The sequence below is a fragment of the Arachis ipaensis genome, chromosome B3 (genome assembly GCF_059453495.1).
Source record: "Arachis ipaensis isolate K30076 ecotype BB chromosome B3, ASM5945349v1, whole genome shotgun sequence".
NCBI classification, from domain to species: Eukaryota; Viridiplantae; Streptophyta; class Magnoliopsida; order Fabales; family Fabaceae; genus Arachis; species Arachis ipaensis.
Window position 1 is genome coordinate 143,110,775 of NC_142438.1, and position 16,263 is coordinate 143,127,037.

The 16,263-nt window shown below is 30.4% G+C and overlaps 1 protein-coding gene across 1 annotated transcript; it reads left to right on the forward strand.

Annotated features, from left to right (window-relative positions):
* Nucleotides 1-10,723: 10,723 nt before the first annotated feature.
* LOC107631631 (uncharacterized) lies at nucleotides 10,724-15,829 on the forward strand. The gene is made up of 5 exons (XM_016335132.3): nucleotides 10,724-12,773; nucleotides 12,870-13,032; nucleotides 13,968-14,131; nucleotides 14,677-14,935; nucleotides 15,191-15,829. The coding sequence occupies exons 1-5, from the start codon at nucleotides 11,140-11,142 to the stop codon at nucleotides 15,296-15,298; spliced, it is 2,328 nt and encodes a 775-aa protein (XP_016190618.1). The 5' UTR covers nucleotides 10,724-11,139; the 3' UTR covers nucleotides 15,299-15,829.
* Nucleotides 15,830-16,263: the final 434 nt, after the last annotated feature.

Here is a 16,263-nt window from a genome sequence, read left to right on the forward strand (position 1 = left end):
TCAAAAAGCATGGTTTTAATTTTTTATAAAACTAGGTCGGCGATCAAAAAACATGTATGATACCACTCCAACTCATAGCACCACACAATGCCGCAACCTTTTCTTCCAACTCTTCTCGCCGCGACCTCGTGTACTCCTTTTCCAAGTCGTGTCATTGTGCTGCCGTGCCCTCCTGGTTTGTCTTCTGTTACTACAGCACTGAGCCTCCTATTTCCTACTATCCTCGCTGCAACGTCGCATTTTCTCCTCCAACTTTTTTCGTCGCAACGCTGCCCTATCTTTTTCCAACTCCTTTTACTCTCATCGCGATGCCGCCGCATGGAAATCCTCTCGCCGAAACGTCATTTAGTGTCTCCTCCATTCGAGCAGCCACCATGCCATGCCAAATATGCACCGCCCATCATCGTCCATTGTGCACCAGTCATCCGCCGGCAGAAGAAACGCGTCCTTGACGATCGACGATGCATAAGAGAGCGAATGTCGCAGTTACGCCACACACAGCATTCTCCTTCTTTTTGTTGTTGTAGGTTTTGGATGATTCTTTTTATTAGTTTTGGATGTTTCTTTCTCCTAAGTTTCGGATGTAATATTTTTTGTATGTTTTAGATTTTTTTTTCATTGTATTTTGAATTTTTTATCTTTTTAGGTTTTGGATTTTTTTTAATAGTTTTAAATATTTCATTTTTTAGTTTTCAGATGTTTTTTGGATGTTTGTTTTTATCTGATTTTAGATTTTTTTTTTTAGATTTTTGCATGTTTATTTTTATTTGGTTTTGGATGTTTCATATGATAACTTGAATTAACATTCCTTAAAAAAAAAAAGACTCGATAGACGGTGGTGAGTGACGCGGACAGTTCTAAGCATGGGTGGTGGTGGGTGGTACAAACGACTTCTGAGCGAGAAAAGGTGGTGGGCGGCGCAGCATAGTAGCACAGTTTTGGATCGCAGTGTAAATTGTTTTTTTTTTCTTCTTAGTGGACTTCTTTTATACAATTCATAAACTAATTGATTGGAATTAGTAAGTATCTTAATTGATTACTTAGCAAAATTGTTTTCATAAATATAATGTAATAGTTATTAGAAGTAATTGAACTATCTGATTTTATAAAATAAAAAAATTTAATTATATTAAAATCGAACACTCTAATTTTGTCTTTATAAAATTATTATTTTTTAAAAATTAAAATCAAATTCTTCAATTTTATTTTAAAAATATATTTTAAAATATTTTTATATTGAAAAAAGACCCTTCAATTTCACTTTTTACAAAATTAAAAGATTCAAAATATTAAAAATAATAGACCCACCGATTTGTTGAATGCCGAGTTTAAAAAGATTGCAAAACATATATTTTGAGTTTGATTTTTGTTCAACTGTCCTCATATTTTGAAAAAAAAAAAGAATATACTTAAAAAATCAGATTATAGCCATATGCATTTTTTTTTCCATGTTGAAGTATCAAACATGTATGTAAAGTATAAAAATTAATTTGTGAGAAATATATTATCTTATAAAATTTTTCTTTAATTCTTTTTTATAAATAAAAAATATGATTTAGCTAACAAAAGTTCTAAAGATATAAGGTAAACTTATTAATTTAAAAATTTTATATAAAAATGTAAAATTAAATTTTTAATGTGTTTATTGTATATTTATTAAATAAAAAATTGAAAAAAATTTATTAATAACCATACACAGGATAGTTAAGTCCTAAAAATAAAGCTGCCGGCTATGTGGACCCATGCAGCTTCTCGCTTTCCTTATACGGAAACGAATAAAACGATTTTTGTCACTTGTCGCTTTTTATTTTATTTTATTTTTAAACCCAAATGAACTTTTTTAAATTTTCGCTTGTTCATAATTTACCCTTCGGAAATCCGAAAGTTCCAAACATGTCCTTTTTTAAATGCCAAACTGATAATAACAACGATAATACATATACAATATAATACATGATATTCCACACCTCCTTATTAGAGTTGGTAATTTTTTTGGGTTTGTAAATGACACACCCGCATCACAAAGTTAATCATGTCTAAATAGCAAGATGCGATTTCATATACACATGCACGTGGGATTACATGTTTATTATTTAAATTAATTAAAATTTATTATATCATTAGATCGATAACAACCCAAATATATTTTAGAGAAAAAATGTATATTAAAATTATTTTGATGGGTTAATAGTTAAATTTGTTTTTAAAAATGAGATTTTTTTTTATTTTTTGAATTTGTCTTTAAAAAATTTGTTCAATTAAATTGGTCTTTTAAAAACTATAAATTAATTATATTTATCTTTCAGTTATTCTATTAACAATTTTTTTTAACGATTAATGATATAAAATATTAATTGATAATATACATAATATTTGACACGTCTAATTGCATATAAACTAGATATATTTATGAAAATGATAAATATTATAAAATCAACAGAATTTATTATTTTTTGTCATCATTTTAGTCATCAGTTCAATTTTTTTAGTCTAATAATCTAATCATATACTTTTAATCTATATTTTTACAATTATTGAAAGACAAATATAATTAATTCATAATCTTTAAAGGATTAATTTAATTAATAAATTTTGTTAATATCAAATTTAAAAAACGCTTCTTCTTTCATAGAATAATATAACTATTAATCCTTATTTTGATTTTGTTAAACCCATTGGTGATAAAAGATTTTTTTGAAAGCAATGCAGCTTTTGGTTTTTTTGCATGACCCACTTTTCGGATATAGTTATTGATTAGGCTTAGTGACCGGGTAGCGTAACACACTAACACACTTCAATCTTCATGGTCATAACTCATAACTCATAAGAATGATTTCAGGAGGATTAATTTTCTGGCATCTTGCGCGTCATAAACCACTCAATACAGTCAATAGTTATTCCTGCTCAAGAGTAATTAAGTCGCTAATATATATATATATATATATATCGATTTTATTAATTATCAAAATTGATAATACTACTCTTCTTTTAATAAGTAATTTTTATCAAAATTACTTAACGTGTTAAAGTAATTTTTATGTTATCTTATTAAGATAATTTTAAAATATTAGGACTTAAAGATGAAAATATTAAAGACAAAATTGATATATTATTTTAGAAGAATTTTAAATTAAAATAAAAATAAATTTTAACAAAATAAATTATATTATAAATTTAAGATTTTTACTCATACTTATAAAATAGTTAGTAAATAAACTTTTAACAAAAAAAAAAGAGCACGATACATACACAATAAAATATAAACTGTACTTTTGGTATCTAATATACAGAACTTTTTACATGTTTAATTTAATTAAATTTTTTTTAATTATGAAATAAATTTTAATTTTATAATTTAATAATATCAATTTTTTTACGATAGATAATTATTTAATTTATTTTTTAAGTTTACTCTTAATTAAAAATAAATTTACTTAGAATGAAAGTAACGTGATTAACAGTAAAAGTAAAAAAATAAATTTATTTAGAATGAAAATAATGTATTTAATAAGACTAATTTACTTAGATATAATTATAAAATAATTGAATAACTATTTATGGTAAAAAATTAATATGATTGAAGGATAAAATAAAAGTTTATTTAAAAATTAAAAATAAAAATTAATTAAATTAAACATTAAAAAAATTTAGTATATTAAAGATAAAAATATATAATTTATACTTTATTATAAATATACCATACTATTTTTTTTAAAAGTTTATCTACTAACTATTTTATTAGTATTTCATGATGAGTAAAAATCTATAATAGTAAAATTAAAAAATAATTTATTTATATAAAAATAATGTGATTAAAAGTAATTTTTTAAATATTATTAAAAATAATTGAATAATTAAATACTATAAAAAAATTTATATTATTGAAAGATAAAATTAAAATTTATTTTAAAGTTAAAAGTAAAATTTATTAAATTAAACATAAAAGGATTTCGATACACAAAAGACAAAAAAAAAAAAAATTTATACTTTATTGTATATGTATCATGTTATTTTTTCTTTTTTCGAAAATTTATTTACTAGTCATTCTACATGCATTTCATGATGAATAAAAATTTGAATTTGTAATGTAATTTATTCAGTTAAAATTCACTTTTATTTTACTTGGTTTATTAATTTTTCTAAGAGTAATATATGTTAGTGTTGCAAGTGTGAGGAGTGTTGAAGTTAGTCCCACATCAAAGAAAGCAAGGAAGAGTGAGGAGTTTATAAGATGAGAGACCCATTAACTTGACACCTCAAGGTTTTGAGTTGGATGTGGTGTCTTCTCATCTTATGTTCTTTCACTTGATTCCTCACCGAAATCTCCCTGGTTGTCGAGAGCTCTCCACGGTTGGCCCAATAAGAGCAGTATGAAAGAGCCTAGCAGCGAAAAACTAAACGGGAATTCTGTTTTTCCCCTTCTCTCTCACTTGGTGGCTACTCTCTCTCACACTCAATGACCCCCAAAATCTGAACTAGGATTGTGGCACAATGGGTGCAAGAGACACCCTCAAAATATTAGACTTTGGCCTCACAAAGGAGAGAAAAACCCAATATTAAAGGTTTTGAGTTGGATGTGGTGTCTTCTCATCTTATGTTTTCTCACTTGATTCCTCCTCGAATTCTCCCCGGTTGTCGAGAGCTCTCCACGGTTGGCCCAACAAGTGGTCTGGTTTTAAGGAGTATTCAAGGTGAAGTATCGAAAGTCTTCCCAGCAAAGGTGGTCCGGGCGGCGTGTCCCGCGGTGTTTTGCGGCGGTGTGATGGACGAATACTTGTGGTGGTGGAGGAGCTAGAAAGAGAAGGAGTTGATGCTTGATGTGGAGACTCACACTTGAGGGGGAGATTGTTAGTGTTGCAAGTGTGAGGAGTGTTGAAGTTAGTCCCACATCAAAGAAAGTAAGGAAGAGTGAGGAGTTTATAAGATGAGAGACCCATTAACTTGACACCTTAAGGTTTTGAGTTGGATGTGGTGTCTTCTCATCTTATGTTTTTTCACTTGATTCCTCCTCGAATTCTCCCCGAATTTAAATAGGATGATTTAAATATTAGGGACAACTTTAAAACTTGCTCTAAACATTAAAGACAAAAATAATACTTTACTCTTTTTTCAATTTACTATTTAGTTTTTTTTTTTTATAAAAATCAGGAATAATTTAAAAGTAATACACAATAAAAGAGTTATTATCAATTAAAAAAATAATAATTTTGATATACTACCAATTTAAAATAAATTTTACATATATATATATAATTATATAATGACATATTGACAAGAATAACTATTTTTTATATTAATCACATAAATAATTATTCAAGAGAATAAATATTATTAGACAATAATATAAAATATTTTATATTATTACTATATCAAAACTAAAGTTATTAAAAAAATTAAACTAATTAAGAAACAGCAAAATTATATAATACAATTGTGTTAAATATATATTAAAATTAATTATTAATATAAAATATATACTAAAATAAATTAAATTATATATATTTTTATATATAAATACATAATAATTGATTTAATTATATATATATATATATATATATATATATATATATATATAAAGTTACTAGCCCAAAACTCTCATCAGCCGAAAATACTCCCAATAAAACATATGACATCACTCCCTCACATCCCTCTCGCTCTCAATTTTTTTTTTTTTTAAATTTGTTATTTCCAAACCACAAACCATGAAACCATAATACATAAACTCAAAATATCAATTCCATAACTCATTCTCGCTCTCAATTTTTCTCTTCGGTCTTTTTCCTCGGCACTTTCTACATGCAGCAAAATAAGAAAATCTTGAATAAATATATATGTGGAAGGAGCAACTATATGTATATATGTGGTAGATTATATTTGAAAAGTTTAGCCTTTATTTTAAAAGAAAAGGTAAAAAATTGTTTAATATACTATTTTATATAATAAGTCAACTATTTTATCACATTTTTATTTAATGATATTAATTTTTCATATAATTTTATACAAATAATTCATATGATATATAATTATAAATTAATATTAAATTAGAAAAATTAAATTCTATGAAATGTATATATAAATATAGGGTAAATTACTAAATTGGTTTTTACGTTTGGACAAAATCCTGTTTTGGTCTTTAAGGTTTAAAATATTCTATTTGAATCCAAAAAAATTTCATTTAGTTTTAATTTAGTCCCACCGTGAGGTCAAAGTTAAATAATTAACGAAATGTCTTATATGACAGTAGTACAAGAATAAGGTCGATAATCTAGAGAACAAGTATAAGCTCCAAATGTACAAAATTAACCGATGATGCATCAATACATTTATTTATCATTCACCTTAGTTTTATAGAAAATATTTCATTTAAATTGTAAGAAAAATGATAAATAAATGTATTGATGCATTCACGATTGATTTTGTGCTTCTGGAGTTTGTAATTGTTCTCCAAATTATCGATCTTGTTCTTATACTGCTGTCATGTAGGACATTCCGTTAATTATTTAACTTCAACCTCACGGTATGACTACATTGAAGCTAAATGAAACTTTTTTGGATTCAAATAAAATATTTTAAACCTTAAAGACCAAAACAGGATTACACCCAAACGTAAATAACCAATTTATTACTTTACCCTATAAATATATTAGCTCCATGTATAATAACATCAATCATGCTAGGTAATCAACTAAAATACCAGTCAATTAACAATTAACTATCATTCCAATTCACTCTAAAACTCACTTTTACTCTCTCTCATTGAAAAAAAAAAATCCAAAACCCTCACCTTTTCTTTTCTCTCTCACGACTTTTTTTCTAGCAACAATACTCCTTCGCATGGCTGCTTCTGCCACAGTGCCACCACACTAAAATCGGTCTTCTACCGTTGTCATTTGTTGTCTTGTCCAAAGTCTGTACCATCATTTGCTATCTCGTCAGAAGTTTGCATCGTGTGTATTAGTCTTCGTCTGTGGTGTTTTTTATTATTATATTTGTGGATATTTATTTTTGTTAGATTTTGCATGTTTAATTTTGTTAGTTTTTGAATATTCTTTTTTATAATTTGTAGATGTTTCTTTTTGTTATGTTTTGAATATTTATTTTCGTTAGATTTTGGATGTTTCTTTTATTAAGTTTTGAATGTTTATCTAGATTTTGGATATTTTTTAATAGATTTTGATTATTCTATTTTGTTAGGATTTAGAGTTTCTTTTTGTATAATAATTTTAGATGTTCTTTTTTATTATGTTTTGAATTTTTTTATATTTTATATTTTTTTTGTCAATAAAAGACGCTTCTATGAGTGCCGCCGCGATCAGAAGGAGGGACGGTAGCAGGGAGATGCATGATGCTGTAGAATTAACAGCTGTAAGGGAGGCGCACAAAACGCTACAAAAATGATGGCGATAGAAAAACACACAACAGTCCAGAATTAATGGCGGTAGGAAAGGTGCACATATCACTAGAGGATTGACAGCGTCAGAGAGATGCACGACATTGCAGAATTGATGATCAGTAAAGGAACGCAAAGTAAAGGAGGAGTGACGAGAAAATAAGCATTATATATAAATATAAATGTCAAAATTAGTTTGCTAGCTATCTACTAAGAATTATATAAGAAAAAAAAAGAATCAATTTGAGTTGATTTAGTGATTAGTTTATTATTCTGCTTAAATAAAAGTGAATACTGTATTATGTATATAGCAATTTATTCGCAAGCAATAAACTCTTATATAGCAATTTATACTGCCCGAATCACTATTAGATGATATTCACAAAATGATGATGCAATTCTGGTGGGGTCAAAAACATAATGAAAAAAATTTCAATGGATCAGCTGGGATACAATGAGCAGAATTAAAGAGGAAGGCGGTATGGGATTTAAAGATCTCAAAGCGTGTAATCTGGCGATGCTGGCAAAACAGGGATGGAGACTAATGACTAAACCAAATTCTATGTTTTATAAAGTCTTCAAAAGCAAATATTTTAGACTTACCTCTTTTTTAGGAGCGAAACCAGGCCTGAGACCATCTTGGGCTTGGCAGAGCTTATTGGAAGGCAGAAAAAGTACTGGAATAGGGTACCAAATAAAAAGTCACGACACAGGGTATAGTAAAATTCAAAGAAGAACCATGGTTTGGTAACTTACCTCCCTTTCGAGTACAGGAAGAAGACTGCAGTGATAGAAATCTGATCTGGTTAAGACAACTATTCAATGAGATAAGGGGTTAGAATACACAGCTCATTCATAGTAAGTTCAGTCCCAATATAGCACAACAAATCTGCCAAATAGACATTGAAGAAGGTGAAGATTCAGTCAGGTGATGGATAAAACATGATTCAGGTCAGTACAATATTAGAACGGGATATGAAGTAGCTTACAAGTTTTTTCATAAGCCTATGGAAGATTTTCATGTCAGATTTCAAAGTAGACAACTATGGAGGAGCATCTGGGAGGTTCGATGCGAACCAAAAATCAAGGCATTTCTATAGAAATTTGCTCACGAAGGGCTAGCAGTGAAGACAAATCTTCATAAGAGGATACCTCAGATCCCCAATTTATGCCCGCGATGTTCTTCACTGCCAGAAACGCACCTCCATGCTCTGATTTTCTGTCTGGGAGTTGTGCAAGTCTGGAATCAATCACCAGTAACAAGTGTGATTCCCAGAGATCCGACTATGGAACCATGGGAGTGGTGGTGTCAGTTGATGGAAGCAGTGAGAAGAAGAAGAGACTCAAAAGAAAAAATCAGTCAAGTAAGTTACCTTCTATGACAGATCTAGTTGTCCAGGAACGCTCTCATTTTTTAAAATTGCAGAGTTGAAGTTGAAAAAATTCTGTCTCAAGCTCTGACATTTGCGGAAGAATTTGAGCGACTTGGGAGACATAGCAACTGAAACTAAAGAGGAGAGAATAACTTGTCTTTTTTGTTTTAATCCATACTGCTTTAGCTTGATATTATTGTTTCTGAGAGTTCCCCAAATTTTTATTATTGTATATGTTTATTCCTGTTTGTGTAGGTATTGTAATTGAATCATTTAATTGCAATAAAAGTATTATCTTTGGGGAAAAAAAAAACTCTTAAATGAAGTTTAAATTTATGACAAATTAATTTTTAACCTATTAAATTAAGAGATACTACGAAAAAAATTAACGTTAAATCAACTTTTTGTTAATATAAAATCAGAATTTTGCTATAAATTGGTTGATTTATTAAATTATTAGCAGTAGTATTAGTTACTTAGACTTTTTAAAAAAATTAATAATACTTAAGAGTAGAAATTAAATGTTTTACGAAAATAAAAACGATAACATTTGACATTAAATGAAAGTATAAATATAAAAATAATATTGTCAACGAACTATAACTTAAATGATATAAATTTTTTATACTCACTTAAGAAGTTGGGATTCGAGTCTTTTTTTTTTTTGTAAAAAAAATATATATATATAAATAATATTAATATATTTAAGTAGAAAGATAATTCTCCACCCCTTTTTCCCTCTGTTTTTGACGGACAATTTTTCCCCCTCGAAACTGAAGAAGAATAAACGCATAAAAGCAGTTGGTCATTACTCATTAGTCGTCATACCCATTGTGCCAAATGTTAACAGCATAGGCTAATTTATTTTTTTAAAATAATAATGTCATCTTTTTCATAAATTCGTACAAATATATAATGAAAAAAAAAAACTATATAAGAAATAACATTATAAAAAGTAGAAATAAAATTACTATTCCCTTATTTTTTAATGTATAAATGTCACTAGTACTAATTTATAATAGATTAAAAAAGAAATTTTGAAAAACAAATATTTATTTTATTTATGAACTATTTGTTTATATTTTTTAAAAAACAGAACAAAAAATAAATCATATTTTTATACTTTTTGATAAACGGGTAAAGATATGACAGAAACAGTTGAAGAGAAAAAAAATATAAATATTTATTACTATTAAGGTTTATAATTAATTTTTCCCAAATCTGTCCTTACAATTTATCTAGAAAGGCGAATCGAACATTTTACTTTAAATAAATAAATTATATATGCACACAAACATACTACAAAAAGTTATATATCTTAACTTAAATTAAATATTCTTATCTTTTAAACTAAATATTTAGAATACGAAGATGATGTTAACTTTTATTTACTATCAATTATTCAAATGATTAAAATATTTATTACATTATATTAAAATGTAAAACGATTAAATATTTAATTAAATTATGTAATATAATTTATTTATTCATACATAAGTATGACTACTTTTTTGTAATTTAATTAAAAATAACACTTACATATTTACTAGATTTATATCTATATAATTTAATTGCTTCTTATGCTAATAAAAATATATTTTTATTTCTAAAAATGACTTGATGTGCCAAAATCGATAATCCCAGCTATATGTTGTGATTATAAGAAGGGCGCATGACATTGATTATATCCTTTTGTGAAAGAAATAATAATTAAAAGTCAACAAGCAATAGTTCAAATGGTATAGTTTCCTCATACTCAATTAAGAGGTTACGGGTTCGAGTCTCTATATTTTCGGTAAAAAAAAAAAATTAAAAACCAATGAATTATAGCTCAAATGACATAGTCTTTCCATACTCAATTAAGAGGTTGCGGGTTCGAGTCTCTTATCTTTGATAACAAAAATAATTAAAAAAATTGTGAAAGTATATAAAAGGAAAACAAATGTTATATGGGAAAAATAGAAAGCCCAGAGCGTCTCTTGTTGCTCCAGCTTTAATGGCGTGTGAGACTACGCTGAGTGTGTACACCTACGCTTTCCAGTAACCGCATGTAAATCTTCAATCTTTGCATGCTTCACCAACTCCTCACAAAAACAAAACCCCATTAACCCAATTCATATGATTCTCTCTAAAATGCAAAAATGCAATCCCAATTCTCATCATAAAGGAACCATTTTTATTATTTTTTTCTCTGTCTAAAAAAACTGTGACCCAGATGGCCAGAGAGTCGTAACATCTTCTTTGAATCGATATCTGAAAAGGGTTCTCTGATTGCTTTGTGTGAGTTTTTCCTCTTGTGTTCTCTGTTGTTTTCTTTTTCTCTGCGTTTGTTCTTTCAGTTGTTTGTGTGGTTCGTTGGTGTGTGAATGTGTTGAGATGGGTAAAGAAATGAGTGAGAATGTGAAAGACGATGGTGAGCTTGAGGAGCTTGAGATGTTGTTGAATGAGATCCCTCGGGCAACATCGCACAATCTCCTCCACCTTTACCACAGGAATCGCCATGTTAATGGTGGTGGTTGTGTTGGTGATGATGATCATCATGATCATGGCCATTTTGTGACTCAGGCAAATCATGGAATGTGTGGTATGTATGATGATGTTGATGAGCCGTTAACAACTCAGATTCAGTATCCATGTGTTTCATCACCTTTGAGTGGCTTCTCTGACGGCTCTTCGTCAAGCTTGTTCCTCCATGGTGGACATTCCCTCTCTGACACTGGATCACCAACATTGGAGGATCTCAAATCCACCATTCCTTCTGGAAGCTCTTGTCACCCGAATCCTTTCTACTTGGATTCACTGACACCTGATTCAGCTTCCATTAACAGTGCCAATGGAAGCTTCGCTGATGAACTTGGCCTTTGTGCCAATTTGAGTCAAATGTGCCTTGGAAATCAACATGACAGTCCGTACGATTCCAAAGATGTTTCAATGGGTATGAATGGGGTTCCGTTTCGTGATTCTTCCTTTACTGGAAATACTCCAATCAATGTCAACAAACATGGTGATTATTGCAATTTCAATAGGGAATTTTTAGATTCTGCGGCGGTCCAGTCACTGTTTCCCAGGAGTCCTATCAACCATGGTTCTGATATAAATCCGACATTATTAGGATTAACCCAGGATTACAAAATGGCTAATTTATTCGGACCAAGACAGTGTACTAAATGGCCTGAGACAGTTCCTTCTCAGTTGAATGGATTTGGTGTTTCAATGGATTCTCCAAGGCACAGAAGGCAGATGCTAGATAACTATTATTTCAGAGGAAATCAGGGACCGGTGCCTGCTGCTTCTTTGACCCGAAATTCAGTGGTTGATGCTATACTATGTGCACAGAAAAATGGAATGAATTTAATGGAAGAGACATGCATGTCAAGATTGTCAAACTCTTCCCTTTGTACTAATTTAAGACCTTATTTGAGTGTTCAGCATAGCCACCCTTTATCTAATGCAAGAACTGTGCTTCCTTCAGATGCAAGAATCCCACAAGGGAATCTAGATTCTATCACCAGTGAGGGAAGCTTCATTTTACAAGGTGAAGGTTTAAATTATGTTGTTAACAGAGGCTCAGATCGTTCAAGATGTCAGAATAAGGCTGCTGTGCGAGGTACTGGATATGGTAAACATCTAAGGAGAACGGAACTTGACACCCGGCACCAGGTTGTTGGATCTCATGGAAGTCCTAGGAGTGTCGGGATTGGTTGCTCGTTCCCTTTGATGCCAAAGTATAGTTCCCTAGCCGAAGCTCGAGGATATATATATTTAATAGCCAAAGATCAGCATGGGTGTAGGTTCCTCCAAAGAACGTTTGAAGAGGGTACCCCAGAAGATGTTCAAGTGATATTTAATGAGATCATTGATCATGTGGTGGAACTTATGATGAATCCCTTTGGGAATTACCTTATGCAGAAGTTATTGGATGTATGCAGTGAAGAACAGAGAATGCAGATTCTACTCATAATTACTGAAGAACGAGGACAGCTTGTTAGAATCTCTTTAAACACCCATGGGTAGTGCTGCAACTTATGCAAATATTACAGTATTATATTGACTATATGATATCCAATTTGACATCATTCTTAACTTGTTTCCTCCCTTTTTATCAGCACTCGTGTGGTACAGAAGCTGATTGAGACTCTCAAAACCAGGCAGCAAATCTCATTAGTTGTATCAGCTCTTGAACCAGGATTCTTAGCTCTCATCAAAGACCTAAATGGAAACCATGTAGTTCAGCGTTGTTTGCTATGCCTGAACAATGAGGATAACAAGGTATGATGATCCATTTCATAATATTGTTGCAAATAAAAGTTCAGTCTTCTTGATATGTTTTTATAAACGGTTGATGGTGGATCATGATAACTAATCATCTCATGTGAAAGAGCACATTATTTGTTTCTCACGGATTCATTTCATTCTGGAAGTTATCACACTTATTGCTTAACATGCAACACTTTATTTGTTTGGATCGGTAGTTACAGGGAGACGTTTAAGGGGCGTGTTAAGTATGAAAGACATGATTCCACATTTTTTTCTGGCTTGGCTCTTGCCATCATTGATTTAACTTGCTACTCTTGCAATTTTTATGCTACCGTAGTTCGTGAAGTTTTGTATTCAGCGGAATATGTTTAGTAAAAGCTCTTGATGGTCATTACCAAGACAAATGATAGACTACATTTGCTTAGGTGTTATGGGTTGCATTAAGATTCCTGTTCTATATTGGATAAAAAAATTGTTTTACTGATGTATTATGGGTTGCAGCAATATTTGTCTTTTTATTGAAAACATCAAGCATGTAACAAACATGTCATTGTGAAATAATGTATGTAGGATTATAGAGAGTACTAACTAATGAACCAAAACAATCATCAATCTGTGATAATCTGAGGTAGGTGAAGAGTTGTAAAATGTGATGATGATTGAAGTGGTATCTGTTTTTGGTATGTATTGCTTAACTTAAGGTTTAAGGTTTAATATATATTGTGTGATGGAAATGTTCATTTGGCACATATCTATGTTGTATGTTAAATTTTGTATGAATTGAACTATATGGATGATGTTACGGTATATTTTCTTTTTCCTAGTGCCCTCTTGTTTCTACGGGTAGCCGTGCTAATTGATTTAATGCAGGCCATTTTGAGAAAAGGGCATTGTTAATTCCTTGAGGAGAAATTATATATATATTTTTTCCTGTTTGCATTAAGCAGTTCATCTTTGTTGCTGCTGCAAAGTATTGTGTTGACATTGCAACTCATCAGCATGGATGTTGTGTTCTACAAAGATGCATCGGCCATTCAACTGGGGAGCATCGAGAAAAACTGATTGCAGAGATATCTGCTAATGCACTTCTGCTATCTCAAGATCCATTTGGGTAATAATTACAACAATGTTACTTAGATTATAAAGCATGTGCTAAAGCCTTCCATTGAATTTTTAAGACACATCTAGCTTTTTGTCTACCTACAGATTATGTTCTATCTTATACCAGAAGCTAGAAATATCTTTAGTAATTTGTGTAGAAGATTTTAACCCAACTTACTGGAGGCTACATTTGATGGGGACTAGAAAATTTGGTGCTCATGCAGCATCGTTTGTTTTACATCTGTGCCTTGTGCTAATGAGCATTTCTTATGATAATCTTGTGTTGTTTTATAGTGTCATTGTGGCAAAGAAGATGATAGCAGCGAGAGTAATTTTAAATGAGATTTCTTTCTTTAAATACTCTTGCTTCTGTGCCTGCGTGGTATTTACATTTAGAAAAGTTGACTGTTTTTAACAAATCACCAATTCTATGCGTACCTTAATCATTTCTAGATGATAGGGTAGTGTACTTGAAACTATGAGATGAATGATTCCTCTACTACCTCTTTGATTTTATTACTGTTTCATCTCTCTGTTCTTTTCTACCTGCTGCAGAAATTATGTTGTTCAATATATCCTGGAGTTAGGAATTCCACATGCCACTGGAGCCATACTTCTGCAATTTGAAGGTAATTATGTGCACCTGTCAAGACAGAAGTTTAGCAGCCATGTGGTTGAGAAATGTCTTGCTGTATTCAATGATGAGAATCGGTCGAGAGTCATTCATGAACTGCTTTCTGCTCCTCACTTTGAACACTTGCTTCAAGATCCACATGCAAATTATGTCGTTCAATCAGCTCTTCGCCATTCTGAGGTTTGTAGCAAGACCACTTTATCTTCCTTTTCACTTTTGACAAACCCATTACAGAACGTTTAGTTCAACTTCAATATCTTGCCATGCTTTTTTCTGTAAAAAATTGTTGTCATATATTAGAATGTTATTATCTTTTCAGTTCTTGTTTTGTCTGTGTGAGAAGTGCACATAATTTCCATAATCTTGTCTTTGCAACTTTTTCCTTGAGTTTCTTTTTGTTTTCTCAGTCTCATTTTTTTTCCTTCACCGAACCAGGGTCATTTGCACAATTTACTCGTTGAAACGATCGAGTCCCACAAGGCAATTTCTCGTAACAGCCCATATTCTAAGAAGATTTTCTCACCAAATCTTTTGAGAAAATGATGTATATTCTCCTCTTTTGCAAGAAGTGTTGTTGTTGTTGATAAGGATGTCGGAATCTGCTGCCAGAGTTATTTGTTTTGCATTGTTATTTAAGTGTAAGTTGGGATGCTGATGCTGATAACCATACAAAAAGACTCTTCACAATCTGTTTAGAAGTGCTTATCCATCTGCTCATGTAGTTTTGGAACCAAAAAAAAAAAAAAAAAGAAGGAAAGAAGAGCAGACAAGTCTTGCTCACATTTAATTTTTATTTTTTGGACAAATATGAATGTACTATTTCTGTTGTCTTGTATTTCAACTTCTTGAGTATTATCATCCTGTTAATTATGGTATTCTCAATGTGTGAGAAAGTATAGTGTATAGTGAATATTTAGGATTTTTTTGCTGCTCTTTGTACAAATACTAAGAGGAAGCTTTAACTTCCTTTATTTTGTGTAAGGCGCTTCCAGAATAGCCTTTTCTCTCGGGCGCTTTTAGAATAACATCCTTTGCCTTGGTTGCAAGGGAATGAATTATGCTACATCTTATTCTGTATTCAAACTTATTATGGATTCTCCATTCCTTCATCTTATCTTATCTTATTGTTCTTGTTCCTCTCTCTAGAGTTGTTGAAGTTTTCACAAAATTCCCCTTTTGGAGGGCTTTTGAAAGAACATGAAATCAATTTACTTTCTCTTATTCTGCTGAGTACTTCGGTTTTTTTATTTTAATATTGAAGAATGAATACAGTTTTACGTTAATATTACAAAAAATGGGGTTTTACAGCGTTCTGAGGTGCTGTTCTGTGCAAGCACAATACGCAATCTGTGTATTTACTTGTACAGCTTTTATAATTTTGCAAAACACGATAACTTTTAATATTAAAGAATTATACCAATTCTTATCCAATATTCAAAAAAATAGACACAGTACATCTCCATCTAATACTAGTCACTTTTAAAATATAACAAGACTCAAATTAAATG

Coding starts and splice junctions, on each gene's coding strand:
- LOC107631631 (XM_016335132.3), top strand. CDS start 11,140: ATGGGTAAAGAAATGAGTGAGAATGTGAAAGACGATGGTGAGCTTGAG. Junction 12,774..12,869: donor ATCTCTTTAAACACCCATGG/GTAGTGCTGCAA, acceptor CCTTTTTATCAG/CACTCGTGTGGTACAGAAGC. Junction 14,936..15,190: donor CAGCTCTTCGCCATTCTGAG/GTTTGTAGCAAG, acceptor TCACCGAACCAG/GGTCATTTGCACAATTTACT.